Here is an 18,598-nt window from a genome sequence, read left to right on the forward strand (position 1 = left end):
GCTCCTGAGGAAGCCAGACGGGCTGTGGGAGAGGGGAAAGGTCTGAGGGTTGTAGGGTACCCGAGGGGCTGGCAGGGCAGGGCAAGCTGCATATAGAGAGATCTCTCAGCCTAGAAGAGAGCTTAGACAACATCCAGTTCTAACTTCTTTTTTTGGGAAAACAAGACCCAAAGAAAGGAACTTTTCCCTCTTCTTCCCCCTCCCTGTCTGAGGTTATAAATTCAGCTACAGAAAATTTACTAAGTACTTATTGTGTGCCAAACATTGGACTAGGGCCCAGAGAGCAAAATCGACATTGCCCCTATCTTCAGGTAACAGAGCCTGGAAGCAGAGACAACCATTCCACTATTATAAACATAAACAGAATCCCCGCCTGGACTAAGTACTATGAGCTTGCAGACTATTGTCTGGCTCAGTACTGTATCCTCAGTACCTTGGCACTTAATAGCGTTAAAAACTTGCCAGAAAGAAAGCCAGTCTAAAAAGGTGACGTCAGAGCTGAGACTTGGAGGGCTGGAGTTAACGACTGTTCCAGGTCTTCCTTTGCCTTCTTCCTTCACTCCCCACTCAGGTAACCGGTGAGCATCTCTGGCCAAATATAAGAATCCTCTAGTGCCTACATACTGGGTTAAGGATATTCCAGGTGAGAGGTCTCCCCCAAGACCCCAACCCAGGAAGTCCATCTCAATTTATCCATATGGTCATGTGTGCCTACCCTTTTTCTGGGCTTATTTTTTAATAACACTGCAGCCCAAAGATCAGGGTGGCCTTGGGTGATGCATGAGGGTGTGGGGCCTACTGAAAACTAGAGAAACCTGACCACTGGACTGGGTAAGCCTCTGACCTCATTTCCCCTCCGCAAACACTGGTGATGAGAGTCCCTGCCTCCTTGTGTCAGCCCTGGGGCTTCTTGACCCTGGCCAGAAGGGCAGGCCAACAGGCCAGACTGTGGACCTGTAGGAGGGAAGAAAGTGTCAGACAATCAGAGCTTGTCATAAATAGCCCCCCTCTCCCAGAAGTCGTCCCTGGGTTCAAGATCAGCGCCACACACAGAATGAGAGCAGAGACACCAGCTAGGAGAAATAGGCACTTAGGGGATCTGTTCATTAGCATGAAATGCAAATGAGCCCAGCCTCATTTGCACAACTCGGTGCCCGGATTCAGCAAAAGGGCAACCGGGAGGCGACAGGCGAAGAGCTGTTCTGCCCTCCTCACCCGACCCAGCAACCGGCTGGCGGGATCTGAGATGTCCCCTACCCCCCATGCCGTGGTGGGAGGACAGCAGGGGCTGCGTGGGTGGCACAGCCTTAAGAAAGCGGGAATCCGGGGGTACCAGAGGTCAACCAGACCACCCTCGGTGTGTCTACAATGGTGTGAGCGCCTCGGATCTCCGGGGAGAACTGACTGATCCGGTGGGTTTTGCCACTGGGTTTGTATCTCCCGTAGACGTTGGGGAAATGCTACTTAGCGTCTAATCCTCGATGCCCTTTCCCCTCCCCCACGCGCCTAGCACTCCAGTGGCGCTCTGTTCTTGGGTACTCACAGCTTTCTGAGGTGTGGACGGTGGGAGAGAGCTAAAGCTGAGTCCGGAACTCAGAAGGTGAGGCGGGGCGAGTGCCGGTGTCTGCGCGTGCGTATGCACGTGTGAGAAGCACAGACCCGCAAGGACCCACTACCCTAGAGTTGAGGTGAGTGAAAGGAACAGCACCGCGAAGCTTCGGTCCTGCGGACAGCCCTCCCCTAAGCCATATTGGGGCTTGAAGGGGAAAATATGAGGTACAGAGTTAGGGGACGTTGGTGGGATTTTGCAGCATTAAATGGTGGAACCCAGCTCTGTGTTGCCACTGCCTTCCAGACATCCGAGGCCCCCGCAGGTCCCCACTCAGGGGATCCTCGCTCTGCTCTGAAGCTGTGCCTGGAGATCCAGGCTCTGCTGTCCGGTGCGACCTATCTGGGGCTACGCTTTCAAGTACGAAACCCCTTCGTGATTCCAAGGGACAAAGGATCCTTAGGGACAGGGGACGAAGCTCGAGCATTAACGTGAGGTCGGAGCCTAGGGGTTAGGGTTAAGAGGTCAGGGTCAAAGTTCAGAAAAGAGCTTGAGAGAAGGACTTTTAAACCCAAGACTATTTGACGAAGGCCACGCCCAGACCATGCCCACCTCTGTCTTTCTCAGGCTCCGCCTGTTTCCCCAAGACCTGCCCCCCTAGTCTGACGCCCAACCCCCGGGAAGTCCTGCTCCGCCTTCCCTTTTCCTAGTCCCACTTCTGGGTTCAACTACAAGGTGGGCGATTAACCAGGTGGAGACCCAGGATTTCGCTCTGAGACTGTGATCACACTCCCACCCCTTGCTTCCCGCATCCCTTCTTCTCCTGTACAGAGCTGAGCTCCGCCCTCTGGCTGCGATCCAATTCGGGGGGTCCCTGAACAAAGAATGCCGGGGAACTGTGGTGCTACCCCAGCAAGACCCCACGCCAAATAGTCTGAGTCCCCGGGGCTCCCTTTAGGGGAGTCCCGAAGACCTCAGCGGCCAATTGGAAAGTGGGTTCGGTCTGGGCAGCCGTCTGATTGGCTCCAGCCTTCTGGAGCGGACCCTGGGGCAAGGGGAGGGGAGAGGGGCGGTCCTGGGATTTGGGATGGGAAACGGATTCCAGCTGTGGTTGTTTCCCCGGGCTCCCCCGCCCGCACTGCCACGGCGACCGACCAATAGGCACGCGGCTCGGGGCCGGCAGCGCGCGACGATTGGTTTAGAGATTGGCTGGGGAGAGGCGGGGCCGAGGCTTGAAGTTGGAGTGAGGGATCCAGCTGTGGTGTGCGCCGGGCTCCTCGCCGCCGCTTTCGCTTGCTCGCTCCGCGTCTCTGCCGGAGGAGGAGGCAGTGGCGCCGGCGACAGCTACGGCAACGGCAGCCACCGCGGCGGCTGCGGCGGCGGCGGCGGCATCTCCGCCTCCACCCCCGCCCGGGACGGCCCCCCACGGTCTCCCCGCCCCTCCCGGACTGTGAGCCCGCCGTGAGGCGGAGGAAGGAGCCGCCCCCCACCCGCTCCAAACCCACCCCCAAAGAGATCCCTCCTCCCCTCCCCCAGCCGCCGCTGGCGCGGAGCCGGGACGATGCCGACCCCTTAGATCCTGCTCCAGCTGCGCCGCGGGAAGAGGGGGCGCCTCTCCCCGGACCCTCCGCCCTCCACCGGGCGCCCCCTTTCTTTCTCCCCATCTTCGGGCCGCTTTACCGAAGGTAGCGCCGATTCGGGCGACGGGAGCCTGGGCGCGAAGCGAAGAAGCCGGAACAAAGTGAGGGGGAGCCGGCTGGCTGGCCCGGGGGACCCGGGGATCCAGGGAAAGCTGAACTCTCGCCAGGCGGGGCTTCCCTGCGACCCGGCGCCCCGCGGGCAGCATGCCCCTGCGGGCAGGGGGAGCTGGGCTGAACTGGCCCTCCCGGGGGCTCAGCCTGAGCCCTAGAGCCCCCCAGATGCGCCCCCGCCGGGGCCCCCCGCTTGCGTGAGGACACCTCCTCTGAGGGGCACCACTCGCCCCTCTCCGGACCCCCCGGGGCCCCGGCTGGTCAGAGGATGGATGAGGAAGAGGATGGAGCGGGCACTGAGGAGTCGGGACAGCCCCGGAGCTTCATGCGGTTCAACGACCTGTCAGGGGCCGGGGGCCAGCCGGGGCCGGGGTCGGCGGAAAAGGACCCAGGCAGCGCGGACTCCGAGGCGGAGGGGCTGCCGTACCCGGCTCTGGCCCCGGTGGTTTTCTTCTACTTGAGCCAGGACAGCCGCCCGCGGAGCTGGTGTCTCCGCACGGTCTGTAACCCATATCCTTCGGGCACGACGGGCTGGGTTAGGGGGTCCGCAGGGGGGCGGGTCGCTCCGCCTGAGGGAACCAAAAGCCAGGTGAGCCGGAGAAGTGAGACCAAAGGGTGGACAGTTGAGAGGGGGGCAGCTGAGGGGAGGGGGCGTCAGAGTGGGTACAGAGACTCAAGCAGGTCCGGTTGATACCCCAGACGAGCCCCACCTCCGTACGCACACCTCAGTTCTCCTTGGGGGTTTGGGATCCAGGCCACGAAAAGAGAGACGTGCCCCGCTGGTTCACAGCTGGATGCTCTCCAGATGTGGGCAGAGGAGGGTCGTCATCCTCCAGATGTGGGAAGCTTTAGGAGCTTGGGCGCTCTACTCCTCCAACCGCGGGTTAGCGAGCAGGGTTTGGTTTCCGAGTTTGGGGGCTGGGGTGGGGAGGAAGCTGCGGGGACGGAGGAGGGGAGACCGCAATCTCATGGGTTTTCCTCCTGCCCCCGCCCCAAAGTTTGCGGCGGATTCTAGGGTCAAATACTCTCACCTGGTCCTTGAGGCTGAGGATTTTACTGACCCAGAGAGAGGTGTTGGGGGGCGGGGACCAGGTCTTATCCCCCAACCCCCTCACCCCGCGGGTTGGAGGCACAACAAGGAGATTCCGGCGGCGGCTGATGTCAGGGGTGCAGAATGAGAACAAGATGTGGTGGAGGGGGAGCCGTCTGCCCCCAGAGCTGGACTGGAGCCCCTTTCAGCTGGAGCCCAATGCCGGGAGTGCCTCCCTCCACCCCAATTCTTTATTTGATGCGGAATGTTTAAGGTTGGGTTGGGGAGTTTTCTACTGGATTTTTTTCTTGTAGAGGGAAAGACTGGCAAGAGCTTTGGCAACTGGGGGATGGGATTAAGCTTGCTCAAGTTACCCCTCCCCTTTCACAAATACAGCGCTTCAGCTAATGGCAGAGCAGGTATGGGAGACCACAGCCCTATGAAAGTATTGGGGGACAGTAAGGCTGCCAATGTTTGCTAAGGAAGACTTGGGTCTGCTGCCCCAGTGTCTACTCTGTGGACAGGTTTGGAGGATGCATGCCCCACATTCCAGGTGGATGGATTTAGCACTGCACCCTAGCCTCTGCCCAGTCTGAAGTGGTGGGGGAGACCCCCCCACACACAGCCTTCTCAATGGTTAGCACAAAGCTCTGCTTGACTAATGCCTGGCTCCTGGCTCCTGGGAAAGGTGGGTTGGGGGGCGGGTTCTGCTGCCATCCAGGTCATGATTGTTCCCCAGGCTCCATTTTGCCAGCTCTAAGGTTCTATGGGACTCAGGGTGGGAGACCCCAGGTCTCCCTTGTAGCCCCTGAGAGTCCGGGCGGGACTCTGCTTTGGGGAAGGGGGTGCGGGAAGCCTGGTGCCGCCCTCACTCTGCAGCTCTGCTGCCTCTAGTGCGCAAAGCAGGATGTGAGATTGGGTCCCCCCCACCCCCATGCTCTACACTCGTGGGTCTTTGGAAAGCTCCCCTCATCACACCCTTTCCCTTTCCCCTACCTCTTTTTCTTTTCTGTCTGAGCTGCAGAAAAAGAAAAGTGGGGGCCTCAGAGGTCTGTGGTCCTGCCGAATAGGCACATTTTGAGCTGCGAGCCCCCAGCCTCAGCGCCTTTTCTGTGTAGCAGAGATAGAGACAGGAAAATAATGTTGCTGAGAAGGATGGCCTCTGGGCACCCCTTCTCTCTGTCCCTAATTGCCCAGCCCTTCTGAATGGAAAAACCACCAGTCCCTATCTCCTTCTCAGGGGTCCCTGGGGAGGCCCAGAGATCTTCTCTCCCTGCTTCCTGTCCCACTCGGCCCCCAACAGACCTCTTGGCTAGCATCTCTTGTCACCTGCTCTGTCTGCATGTGCAGTGGAGGGTCTGCAGCAGATGCCTTCCTGGAAGGGACATGGCAAGGGTTGGAATGAGGAAAGAGAGGCGGGAGCCCCAGCGCTTACCTGGAGGGTGGGAGAGCAGGCAGACTCTAGGGAGTGGTAGTATGAAGTGTGGGGCACCCACATTACTAGATCTGGATTAGTAGCTGAGCCTCAGTTGGCTGAGAGTGTTGAGAACAATATCTTGGCAAGGGGACTGCCTAAGCCATGTCCCCACTGCTCCCATTCTACCCGAGTGCCAAGGGGAACCTGTGTTTTCACTTACAGAGGGGCTCTGTACTGTCTTTTGGGCCTTAGCCTTCCCCTTTTTTTTCTTTTTGGTATCTATGAAACCTCCCTTGGCTCTAGGAGGTTTCCCATGCACCTCTGAGTCTGAGGGACATAAGGACATATCCTCCGCCCCCACACCCACCAACTAACTAAAGCTAGTTAGCCTTTTCTTGGCACATTCTTTTTGGCCCCTTCCCTCTCAACCTCCTTAAGAGACCAGTTTTCCTAGAGAGATCTAGATGCAGGTAGGAAACTGTGTGTGTGTGTGTGTGTGTGTGTGTGTGTGTGTGTGTGTGAGACAGAGAGAGAGAGGGAGAGAGAGAATGTGTGTGTTAGGGAAGGTGGAAGGAGAGCAAAAGAAAAAGGGGCTCAGAAGTATGTGTGTTGGTGTTGAGGAAAGCAGGGATACTGGCTCAGTCAACCCAGAGGCAGAAAGGCTCCCGATTCTCAGGTTATAGGGGAGTGTTGGCCTTTCCAGTGTGTGTTTCTTCAAGTGTGAGGGCGTGCGTTTCCCCTCCTGGGAAGGAGATCCTGAGCATTCCCTCTCCGGCTGTTGTGTCACATCTGGAAGTTTGTGTAGGAGTTTCTCCAAGCTCAGAGCCCAGCACAGCTTTTTCTCATTTGGAAATCACAGGCTGGCATTTGGGATGCTGAGAGAGGGGGAGTGGGAGGGGGCCAGAGGGGGAGAGGGGAGCCTGCCAGGAGTGGGGGGAGGAGAAGGGGGAGGCCTGAATGGCAGGAGCACTAATGGCTTCCAGAAGTGAATGTGAATGTGTGTGACTGCGTCACTGTGTGTGTCTGATGTGTGTCTCTAGAAGGGAGGGGGCCCCAGGAATTTCTGGAGTCTTCTTTGACATTGTCCCAGTGCCCCAAGTCTGCTTGTTTCTCTTACCTAGGGAGGATTCTCTATTTAGTGCTCAGAGGAAGTGGGGTGGAGGAGTGGGGGGGGGGCGGCAGGAGAGGTGTTCTTGTCTTCTCACCAATTCCTTCCTACCATTTCTAACTCTAGGCTCCCCAAAGGGGATTCTGGGGAGAAAGGGGCTGGGGATGAGTGGAATTGGGGGGAAGAGCACCCCTTGACATTCCCTCTGTCCTCGGCCCACCTTCCCTCTGGGTCATACACATTCCTTCCCACCCACTCTGCTCCACCACACTGCTGGGGGACTCCCTGTCACCCCTAGTGCCAGTTGGAGCCATTCCTGGGATAACCCCCGCCACACTGCCCCCCCACCCCTCGCCTGCTCCCGCCCTAGCTCTCACCCCGCCCTGCCTGCCTTGGCCAGGATGGCGACAGACACCCTGCTCACACACACAGGCATGCGCAAGCGCGCGCGCGCGCGCGCACACACACACACACACACACACATACAGAGTCACAGACATTTGAATCAGATTTCTGGCCTATTTCCCCTCCCAAAGATTCCAGCGGCTGTCTCTCCTTGTGTCTCTGTCTCACGTCTCTGTCTCTGGGTGGGGCTGGCTGCCTTTCTGCCGGCTTCAGTTTTTGGTTCAGCTGGAAACCTCTCTCCCTACACACCCACACACTGAAGCTGGGGGGCACACAAGGAAACAGGCTTGCAGGAGGGGGTGCTCAGCTGGGGGAATCCCCCTTTCCGCCTCCCTGGAGCAAGCCAGTAGGCCGAACCCCTGTATCCACTGTGCTCTGTAGGGAGTCCTGAATCCAGAGGCTACTAGTTCCTGTGGGATGGATGGGGCATAGACTGGTCCCCATCCCACTCCTCCAGCTCTCACTAGATGGCCAGGATTCCTGAGTCCAGGCCCATTTCCTCCTCAGTGTTCCTCAGCCTCAGATTTCCAGACTCCTAGGAGGGAATGAGGCAGTTTGGAGGGCCCGCTTTCCTTCTCAGTTCTTGCCTGGAGCCCTGTACCCCTGGAGGCACCCCAACCTGCCCCCCTCAGCCTACGACTGCCGCCAGGCTAGGCAACTGCTCTCTTTAGATAAAGCCTCACAGAGAGGACTTGTTTGTGGAGATATCATGCTCTACTTCTTTCTCCCAGGAGGAAGAGGAGGAGGAGGGATGGAAGTGGGGTGCCTCTCCTGCCATTTCCTTTTTATTCGCTTTTGATGGTGGGTTGTGGGGAGAAGAAAGATCCTCCTCCCTCCTCCCCCCACCCTTTGGGATCCACTCCAGCCCGGACAGTCTCCATAGCAACAGTAGACATGTGACTGCACAGGTCTCTCATAGTCACTATGGCAACCAGTGTCCCCCGTTCCCTTGGTTACCATGGGGATCTGTCACATGGTTTCCCCCAACTTGATAACCTGTGGGTCTCCCCATTTCCTCTTCCCTGCATGAGGACAAGACAGTCAGCCTGGGTAAGGGGAAATCATGTGTGAGGGGGTCTCTTTAATTACCATGGCAACAAATCCACACCACCTGGTGACACATCTTCCTGTTGTTATGGCAACAGAACATCACACAGTGACATACTGCCATGTTCCCAAGGAAACAAGTCCCAACCTGAGAAGGGTGAAAGACACCCCCCCCCAATTAAAAGTATTCTTCTATTCAGAGTGTCCCAAATTTTCTTGTGTCTTGATCTCTTCCCTTTCCATTTATGCTCACCTACAGTGAAGGAAAGAGGTAGAGAGACAGAGAAGGAGAGGCAGAAGTCCCTGGGAATAGGCCAAATTGCCAAGGGGACCCTCAAGAAGGGACTTCTATGCTTAAGAACTGGATGTAGGGTTATTAGGTTGCAGATTCTCTGTATATGAGGCCTGGATCTGAACCTGTATCTCCTCCTGTCCTCAACTCTGCTCTTATCCCCGTAGTTAAAATTTATCACTATTGAGGGAAATGGGACAGGAGAACATGAATGGAGAGAGACATCTGGCAGACTCACTGATTCATTCATTCATTCTTCCCATGCACTGGTCGTCTGATAAGTGCCAGGTACTACACTAAGCCCTGGAGCGGGATATAAAGATGCAGGAGTGCCCCTGCCCACCAGGAGCCCACAGCTCATCAACAGAGAAGAGTCAAGTGCATGGATGACTTAATAGGGTTGGAGTTGCTGATATTAGAAGGATCCAAACAGATGTCCTAGGAGCCCCTTTTCCCAGGAGAACAATCCACTCTCCCTCATGCAGACATATTTGTTCACGTGGGCCACTCCCAGACCCCTCCTCTTCTGCAAGGAGAGGAAGGGACTAGCCTGGGGAACTCACACAAGTTCTTGAGGGTAATTGTGTTCTTTGCTTTCCAAATGATGGCTCCCTCCCTATCCCCCCTTTTCCGTAGTGACCCCTGGCTGACCCCCATTGTGGGGTGAGATCCATTGGGCTCTGACTCCACTCAGGAAAACAGCTCCATGGAAACAGATCATTTAAAAAAAATTTTTTTTCCTCCTATCTACCTACCCCCAAGACCTAGAACTTTTTTTTTTAAAACTCTCATTCTTGTAAAGGGGTGGAGTGTAAGGAAATTGCAATGTCTCAATGGGAGTCCTAGGGTACCAGGGACAGGTGGTAGACAGGAATGTGTATCTGAGAGAAAAGAGCCTGAGTGACAGAAGAGGGGATAGGATGGATGCAGGGGGCTTGAAGGAGTCATCAGCCTTGGGTGGGGGTGTGGCCTGAGATTCAGGACAAAGATGGGATAAGGCTGGGATCAGCTGGGAGGAAGGTCCTTGGGCCCCTGGACAATCCTGCTGGCCTCTTCATGCCTAGCTGAAGCGATCTTCTTCTAGATGTAAGGTTAAGACAGGAAGATTCCATGTGTTCTGTGCTCTTGAGTCTGGCTATAGGGCTGTCATGATCCCCTTCTACCTCCGTTCCCTATGTCTAGTGTCCTTTCCTCATCTCCCACTCTGTTTCTAGCCTTTTTGTCCTGCCCACCCCCGCTTCCACCTCCTTGCTCATATTTTCTATGAGAAAAGTAGGCTGCTTGGTCATCTATCTGTGAGTCTGGGGCCTGGAACCTTCTAAGGTCCAAAGGCCATCTTGTATATTCTCCTACGGGTGGGTTGAAAATGAGTCCCTCCATGGGACCCACCACATGGGAAGACTCAGGGTTTAGAAGGAACTCCCCTCCCACTTGCTGTTTTTGTCTGGGCTGGAAGGCACAAGAATGTGTGAGGGCATCAGGGCCACTCTGGGAAATGGGGTTTCTCCAGAGCACAGTGTCTGGCATGGCGTGAGGCCTCAGTGTTGAAATGCATGGACATGACTGAGGGCTTTGAACCTTGGGCTCTGGTTCTGTGGCAAGGGGGCTGTAGCTGTGGACCTTCTTCTCTCCCTGGTACCAGGACAGTCAGACAGCCCCGTCCCTGCCTGCCTGAGCAGCTATGGTGTTCAGAGGACAGATGGCATCGTAGATCAAGAGAGCATAAACTTTGGTCTTGTCCTGGCTTCTTGAATGACGTCAGCCTGACTTTGGCTCTCTGGGCCTCAGTTTCCTTAGGTTCTGGGGAATAAAATGATCTACCTTGGATGCTCCATGGGGCTGTTGTGAGCGTCAACTGTGGCATTGTGTGAAAGTGCTTGGTAAACTGTAAGACAGATATAATCCGACTTTAGGTTTGTGTAACACTTTCACATACATTATCTCACTTGCTTCTCACATCTACCCTGTGAGGTGGAGAGAATAGGATCAAATTCAGCTGCAAACTCATGGTGTCTGGCATTTCCACAAGCACGATCAATTCTATTCCCCAAATGGCTTGTGCAAATAGTCAGGGTATTTATGGCTTTTCTTACTTTACAGATGAGCAAGCTGGGTCCAGAGAGGAAAGATGACCAAGGTGAGCCAGGGCCCTCCCATCATACCTGGTTGCATCTCGAGTGGGGTTGGGAGGTTGTAGGCACAGGTGTCAGGGCAGGACGGGGTTGGGGTGGGGGATAGCTTCAGCTCCAGCCCTCTCCACCGGCTGTTTCCTTGACACCTGATACCTGGTTTGAGCGTATCAGCATGTTGGTCATTCTTCTCAACTGTGTGACCCTGGGCATGTTCCGGCCCTGTGAGGACATCGCCTGTGATTCCCAGCGCTGCCGGATCCTGCAGGTGAGTGTGAGTGTGTGTGTGTGTGTGTGTGTGTGTGTGTGTGTGTATAGGCAGCTTCTGATCATAATGCCCAGACTCCTTCTTTGCAAGAGGCCCTGACCCAACTGGTGGGGGCTGGGTGGTGGTGGGCATATTCCCCCTCCCCTTCTCGATTTCAGCACTTCTCCTCCCCACACATCAGGCCTTTGATGACTTCATCTTTGCCTTCTTCGCTGTGGAAATGGTAGTGAAGATGGTAGCCTTGGGCATCTTTGGGAAGAAGTGTTACCTGGGAGACACTTGGAACCGGCTTGACTTTTTCATCGTCATTGCGGGGTAAGGGCCCGGGCTGGGGGTCAGAGAGCAGTGGATCAGATGGGCCCCCACCCTGGCCCAGTCACAGCTCTGCTTCCTCTCTGAAATCCATTCAGGGGCCAAACCTGTCATGCCCAAACTCACTGGTCTGTACTTCTCTTTATTCCAAGGTCTTCTTCCTGTTTCTACCTTCTCTGAGGGTTGGGGGGGGAGGTCTGTCCTTTTTTGGGGATGGCCCTACTCCCCAGACATAATCTTTAGGGTCCCTCAGAGGAGGAGAGGGAGGACCCCAGAACAGGATTCTTCATTGACCTCTTTTGACACTGTGGTGGCCTCAGACTCAAAGGGCCTCCCTCTGGGCCCCTCCCTGCAGGATGCTGGAGTATTCACTGGACCTGCAGAACGTCAGCTTCTCAGCTGTCAGGACAGTCCGTGTGCTGCGACCGCTCAGGGCCATTAACCGGGTGCCCAGTGAGTGACCCCTCGGCTCTCAGCCCCCTGGATAGAGCCCCAAGAGGAAAAGTAGTCTCAGGCTCCACCCACCACTGCATCCTCACCTGACCACTCATGTGCCAGCCGTGGCAGGAAGGAAGCTAGGGTCACTGGAACCCAAAAGACCCCTGGCTGTGGCCCTGGGAAAGTTATCTGGGAAGAGTCCCTCTCACCCCATTTTAGCCTGACTTTGGGTCAGAAACTCAGAAACATTTCAGAGACCCTTTCCAGGGAATAAGGGTGGGTGGGAACAGGTGATAAGTCAGGAACAGGGGGTGCCAAGTGCTAATGGCCTTTTCTGGCCAGAACATCCTCTCACGCAGTCTGGTTCTCACTGGTGAGACCACACTGGCCACGCTGAACGTGACTTCTCTTAAGACAAGGCCACTCCACGCCTCAGCCTCTCGGCTCTGGCTGCATCCCCTTCCCCCTTCCCACCCTCTTCCAACTCATTGCAGTGACTGCCGGGACCATTATCTAAATTAAACCGCATTGGTTTCTGGAGCCAGAGAAGGTTTGGCAGCTCTAGCTCTCCAACGTCCTGCCCCCCCCACCTCTGCTCAGGCCCCCTTTGCAACTCCCCAACCTACATGAGCTGCAGATGGTCCCCAAGTGAGGGTTGGGGGAGCATGTTCCTGGGGCTCTGTGCCCAACTGTGTGTCTGACATACTGATGTAACAGCAGCCCTATGTGTGTGTGTGTGTGTGTGTGTGTGTGTGTGTGTGTGTTATGCGGCTGCCTCTGGGAGGGCAGAGATGCTGTGTGTGTCCTGGGAGGGGGGTTCTGATGTGTGTTGTTGTTAACAGGAGCTCCAGAAGAGGGGCGTGCCTGCCTCCTCTCTGCCCCAGGTGCAGGCTGGCAGATTGATAGACCTTTCTGTCTAACAACCAGTGTAATTCCCTTAATGCGAACCCTGAGGAATTGATCTCAGTTAGAACACCGAAGAGCTGAAGGGGGATGGGAGGAGCAAAGGGGGAGAAGGACTGAGCAAGAAGGCCAGAAGGGTGGGGTGGGGGCAGGGCGACTGCCATCACCAAGAGGGTTAACGAGCTGCCGCTGCTTAGCAACTTTGTCCTGGAAGGGCTGGGAGCCCTAGCAGCACTTTGATGGTCAGAACCAGCTTCCAGAGATCCTCCTGCTTGACAAAGGCTTGCTAGGTTGAGGGCTGCTTCAGGCTTGACCAGCTGCTGGGTCCTAGCCCTGGAGTCAGGAGGGGGAATGATCCCTAACAGGGCTTTTGGGGAAGGGGTTGCAATGGCTTCCCCCATGGGGGATTTGTTAACTGATGGGCTCCTGAGAAAACAAGGTTGTGTCTCTTTGGATCCTGATTTGAGGATTTGGATCAAGCAGGGCACCGACTCGGGGCTGGGGGCTTCAGAAACCTGGTGATGTGCTGCTCCTGCTGTGTAGCCAGCTCTCAAAGTAAAATCCCTGCAGGCTAATGCCCCTCCTGGAGCTCTCTGCCTCAGTTACCCAATGACCCCAGTGGTGATAACTTACAAAGGTCAGGTGACTATGTCTAGTGAGAAAAGGAAGTGGGAGGTGTGTATGTCTGCCTGTGTCGGGGAGCAGGATTTGGAAGCACAGAGCCTAAATTTAAGTCCTGGCACCTACATTTAGCAGCTCTGATACTGAGCAAGCCACGTCACTTCAGGGAGCCTCAGACTTCTCATCTGTAAATTGGGGGTGATATCATCCACCCCGGGATGATGTTGGGAGAATGCCATGGAACTCAGAGCACAGTCACACTGGCTTGTTGCTGATGGTACTGTGCACAATCAATGTGGGCTGGGGGCACAGGGTCTGTCAGGGAGTTAGAGGTGGCTGTTGGTCTCCCCTCCAGTTGGAGGTGGGCCACCTCCGCCCCAGTGGGCCCCTCTGGGAATGCTGCCAGGCCCTTGGCAGTCAGCCTAGCTCGGCCAGCCTGGCGTCCCCAGCGTGGCTTCTGCCCCTACAGGCATGCGCATCCTTGTCACGTTGCTGCTGGACACCTTGCCCATGCTGGGCAACGTCCTGCTGCTCTGCTTCTTCGTCTTCTTCATCTTCGGCATCGTTGGTGTCCAGCTGTGGGCAGGGCTGCTCCGAAACCGATGCTTCCTCCCTGAGAATTTCAGCCTGTGAGTGGTGGACAGGGTAGGAGGGTGACCTGGGAATGACTATGGGGCTAGGACCTCCCCGATTCCCTGGCTTCCCGTTGCCATCTACGTATCTGTTGTCATATCTGAGACACACCTGATTCTCAAACTTGGCTACACATCGGAATCACCTGGAGAGTTTTAAAAGTTCCCGATGGCTGGGTGGCCCCGCCAGAGATTCAGATCACACTGGACTGGGAATTGACTTGGAGACAAGGATTTCATAAATTCCTCCAGTGGTCCTAATGTGTAGTGAAATTTGAAAATCCCTGTTCCAGGGTATTATCCTGCAGCACCTGACTCTTGCAGTTCCTGACTCAGCTCTCACCCTCCTGGTGTCTCTTGTCCATAAATCTCTGCCTCTGCCCCGTCCCTTTCCCATTGCCGCCCTGCATGCCTCCACGTACCCACACCAGCTCTCCTTTCCTGGCTCCCTCCATGGAGAACCCTGCTCCTCAGCCTCATTCCTGTGGCTGTCCCCATCCCGCAGTCCCCTGAGTGTGGACCTGGAGCCCTACTACCAGACAGAGAATGAAGACGAGAGTCCCTTCATCTGCTCCCAGCCCCGTGAGAACGGCATGCGGTCCTGTAGGAGCGTGCCCACGCTGCGCGGGGAGGGCGGTGGCGGCCCGCCCTGTGGTCTGGACTACGAGGCCTACAACAGCTCCAGCAACACCACGTGTGTCAACTGGAACCAGTATTATACCAACTGCTCCGCAGGCGAGCACAACCCCTTCAAGGGCGCCATCAACTTTGACAACATCGGCTATGCCTGGATTGCCATCTTCCAGGTGGGGCCACCGGGGTCCTGGGACGTTCCCCAGAAGCCAGCCCCAGCACGTGGTGCAGCCTGAGAGTGGTTGCTCTTGGAATTGGAGTGGGTGCCCAGGCCACTGGAGGAGACTGGAGGAGGCTTTAGTGGGCCCAGAGTCAGCCTGTCCCTCTTGGCTTCCCCAGGTCATCACACTGGAGGGCTGGGTCGACATCATGTACTTTGTGATGGATGCTCATTCCTTCTACAACTTCATCTACTTCATCCTCCTCATCATCGTGAGTGACCCCTCCAGCCCCCGTGGGAATGGCAGATGCTGAGGGCAAGGGTGGGGACAGTCCAGAGAGGGGAAGGCTTGCTTGGTCTGAAGTTCTTCACTCTTAGGACAAGTCCCATAGAGAAGGCATCTGTCCTGTGGTGGGAAGGACACCTGATGAGGAGTCAGGAGGAATCCAAGGTCAAGGCCTGATTCTACCACTTACTACTCTTATGACCTCGCACAAATCATTCCCTAGGAGGCTCCCAACCCCACCCTGAGCTTCTGATTCTTCATGAATAAAGCAGATGGGTTTTACCTAGGAATAGGGCTCTTCTAGAGCCCTATTTCCATTCAGAAATGGAAAAGTGTGGTTCTGTCTTTTAGGAGGACTAGGGGAACACTGTTGACATTTTGTTGGGGGGAGGGGAGAGATGCTAAGCATCCTAAAACATTTGCAAAGAATTGTTCCACCCCGAATTCCAATCCGTGTTGAGAAACACTGTGCAATCTCTTGTTCTCCCAGCTCAGAAATTCCAAGGCTTTACAAAGACAGAAGACAGGCAAAACCAGCAATATTTAATAGTTTTAATCACTACCATTCGTAGTTAATAATTCTGGTGCTACTACTTATAGCTGATATTTATTGAGCACTTACTGTGTGCAGGCTCCTGCTCTCAGCACTTCTATTTGCTGGGCATTTAATTCTCACTGTGATCTTGTTACCATCTCCAATTTACAGATGAGGACCCTGGGCTGTCCTCATTTATCTGCCTTCACCTTGTGCTTTGCCTAAGCTGTAGCTTAATCGTGCTGGGTGGAGCAGCATTATGAAGTGTTTTGTAACATCTGCTGCCTGCTAGGTCTGCATAGGCTCCTATGGGGTTTCTGGTGCAAGAATGGTGGTCTCCAACCCCTAAGTGAGAACTCAGATTCCCAGTGGGTTGGTCACTAGGTCCAGATCACATAGGAAGTGAGAGCTGGAGCTGAGAATTCAACTCCAGGGTGTCAACCCCATGTCCAGCTCTTTTGCCATGTTACCAGGAGGCCAACAACAGAACCAGATGGAGGGACAGATATTGAGAGGAGATTTAAAAGAGATTAAGATTTACTCTCTTCTGATGAGAGAGACTGAAGGGTAGCCCTGCGAATGAGCAAGTCCCCAAGGCTACCCACTCTTGCCTCTGTCACTTTCCCTGGTGCGGAAGAGTGGCTGGGCTTGGGGTGAAGCCTGATAGAGGCCTGTTCCCATCTCTGACCGTCTCCTCGGGGCCAAGGTGGGTGCTTCAGGGAAGTCAGTCTCAAAATTATTGCTGTCCTCCGGTGTTTGGTTGGGGAGGGGGGAGCAGCCAGGGGGTTAAGGGGCCTTGTTTCCACCCTCCCACACATCCCCTTAAAAATCTTTCCAAACAGCTCTCTGAAATCACACTAGTGAAGCTAATTATCATAATTACTAGGACACCATCTAGAAAAAAAAATCTGCTTTGTCACCATAAATATTCATTTCCACCATTCAGGATTACTGTCCAAGCGATGGCCTCCCCAGGATCCTGGGGAAACTGAGGCATGGAGATGGGGGCTGGGAGAGCAGGGGAAAGGCAGAGTGGGGATCTGACCTGTCTGTAGAGTGTGGGTTCAGCCCTTGCCCCACTAGGTGAGGGGAGAGGCACAGGGAAAAGGGGTCCAGGCCAGTCCAGTGGTCCCAATTTTAAGATGAGGATATTGAAGCTCAGTGGTTAAGGATCTCCCCTGAACTGGAATTGGGACTAGAAGTAGGAATCTTATGAACAAATCTCAAAGTCTCAATCCAATTTTAAGGTGCCATGTCCCTAATATTGCATTGATGTCCATAGCATTCCCTATTCTCCTGGGGAGAGGTGCTTAGAGTCTCCAAGGGTGGGTGTGTTTGGGGGAGGGACCTTGGGAGGTAACCTCCCAGGATATCATTATAGCAACACCTTAGAATTTCACAGGGCTCAGTTCAAGTCTTAGACTTTCTCTGCATTAGCTGAGTAATCTGCGGCGACTTCCTTGATCTCTCTGAGTCTCAACTCCCTTACCACTCGAATGGAGAGATTTTTAGTAGCATCATCTCCCAAGCTTGGCAGAATAAAATAAGATCATTCTGGGAAAACCATGGAGCCCAAGACCTGTGGTGTCGAAAGTTCCCTGTGTGGTGGCTGGCATTGCGATTCCCTTTTCTTCAGGACATCTCCTCTTCCTGTCCCCACCCCTACAGGTGGGCTCCTTCTTCATGATCAACCTGTGCCTGGTGGTGATTGCCACGCAGTTCTCGGAGACCAAGCAGCGGGAAAGCCAGCTGATGCGGGAGCAGCGTGTGCGGTTCCTGTCTAACGCCAGCACCCTGGCTAGCTTCTCTGAGCCGGGCAGCTGCTACGAGGAGCTGCTCAAGTACCTGGTGTACATCATCCGCAAGGCAGCCCGCAGGCTGGCCCAGCTCTCTCGGGCCGTGGGTGTGCGGGCCGGACTGCTGAGCAGCCCAGCGGCCCTCAGGAGCCAGGAGCCCCAGCCCAGTGGCAGCTGCTCTCGCTCACACCGCCGCCTGTCCGTCCACCACCTGGTGCACCACCACCACCATCACCACCACCACTACCACCTGGGCAACGGGACGCTCAGGGCCCCCCGGGCCAGCCCAGAGATCCAAGACAGGGATGCCAACGGGTCCCGCAGGCTCATGCTGCCACCACCCTCGACACCCACCCTCTCTGGGGGCCCTCCAGGGGGTGCGGAGTCTGTGCACAGCTTCTACCATGCCGACTGCCACTTGGAGCCAGTCCGCTGCCCGGCACCCCCTCCCAGGTCCCCATCTGAGGCGTCGGGCAGAACTGTGGGTAGCGGGAAGGTGTACCCCACTGTGCACACCAGCCCTCCACCAGAGATGCTGAAGGAGAAGGCACTAGTAGAGGTGGCCCCCAGCTCCGGGCCCCCCACCCTCACCAGCCTCAACATCCCACCCGGGCCCTACAGCTCCATGCACAAGCTGCTAGAGACGCAGAGCACGGGTGAGAACGCTGGGCTGGGGCTGGGTGGTGTCCCAGAGAAGACTAGGGCTCTGGACTCAGAGGGACCGGGGCTCAGATTCCCAGGCTGCTTCTTATGGTCCTGGCATCTTCAACCAGTTTCGTCACTTCTTTGAGTCCTAATTTTCTCATGGGTTAAAATGGGGACCGTAATGCCTACATTGTAATGATAACAGCTGCTGTGTAATGTGTACCCATTATGCGCTCTGCTCTATACTGTTTGCAATAGTATCTAACCACTGTTGTCCCAGTGGTATGCGTGTCACCTGCTTGGAAGACCAGGTCCCTTTGGATCCTCTAGACAGTTCAGATGATAAGCTTGAATAGGGACCCCATTGTATGCATGAGATAAAGGAGGCTCGGAGGGATCTCGTGGCTTGCCCAAGGTTGTTCCGTGAGTGAAGTGCAAGCCATCCAACTCTGAAGCCCGTGGAGAAATGGTGTGTGACTGTGCCCCATGCCAAGTCTCATGTCCTCTCCACAGAGAGATCCCAGGCAGGAGCAGCAGGTGCTTGGAGCTGCTGGTCTGATGGGTGGAACACCTGTGTCATGGGGGAGTGAGACAGTCACCACCTGTGGGTGGGTCCCTCAGACAGGGGTGGTCTCTCCAGC

The 18,598-nt window shown here is 55.5% G+C and overlaps 1 protein-coding gene across 24 annotated transcripts in view; it reads left to right on the forward strand.

The window, feature by feature from the left end:
* Positions 1-2,796: 2,796 nt before the first annotated feature.
* Cacna1g (calcium voltage-gated channel subunit alpha1 G) overlaps positions 2,797-18,598 on the forward strand; it is a 63,632-nt gene continuing 47,830 nt past the window's right edge. For 21 of the 24 annotated variants that reach the window (XM_078042218.1, XM_078042225.1, XM_078042226.1 and 18 more), the window contains exons 1-8: positions 2,798-3,809; positions 10,884-10,996; positions 11,178-11,311; positions 11,664-11,761; positions 13,740-13,899; positions 14,408-14,708; positions 14,875-14,967; positions 17,185-17,968. In XM_078042218.1, the coding sequence (XP_077898344.1) occupies positions 3,569-3,809; positions 10,884-10,996; positions 11,178-11,311; positions 11,664-11,761; positions 13,740-13,899; positions 14,408-14,708; positions 14,875-14,967; positions 17,185-17,968 (1,924 nt within the window). In that variant the 5' untranslated portion in view covers positions 2,798-3,568. Of the gene's footprint in view, positions 3,810-10,883; positions 10,997-11,177; positions 11,312-11,663; positions 11,762-13,739; positions 13,900-14,407; positions 14,709-14,874; positions 14,968-15,073; positions 15,147-17,184; positions 17,969-18,598 lie in introns of those variants that run through there. The other 3 variants (XM_078042220.1, XM_078042239.1, XM_078042241.1) reach the window with 3 other exon arrangements.

The sequence above is a fragment of the Ictidomys tridecemlineatus genome, chromosome 3 (assembly GCF_052094955.1).
Source record: "Ictidomys tridecemlineatus isolate mIctTri1 chromosome 3, mIctTri1.hap1, whole genome shotgun sequence".
Taxonomy (NCBI): Eukaryota; Metazoa; Chordata; class Mammalia; order Rodentia; family Sciuridae; genus Ictidomys; species Ictidomys tridecemlineatus.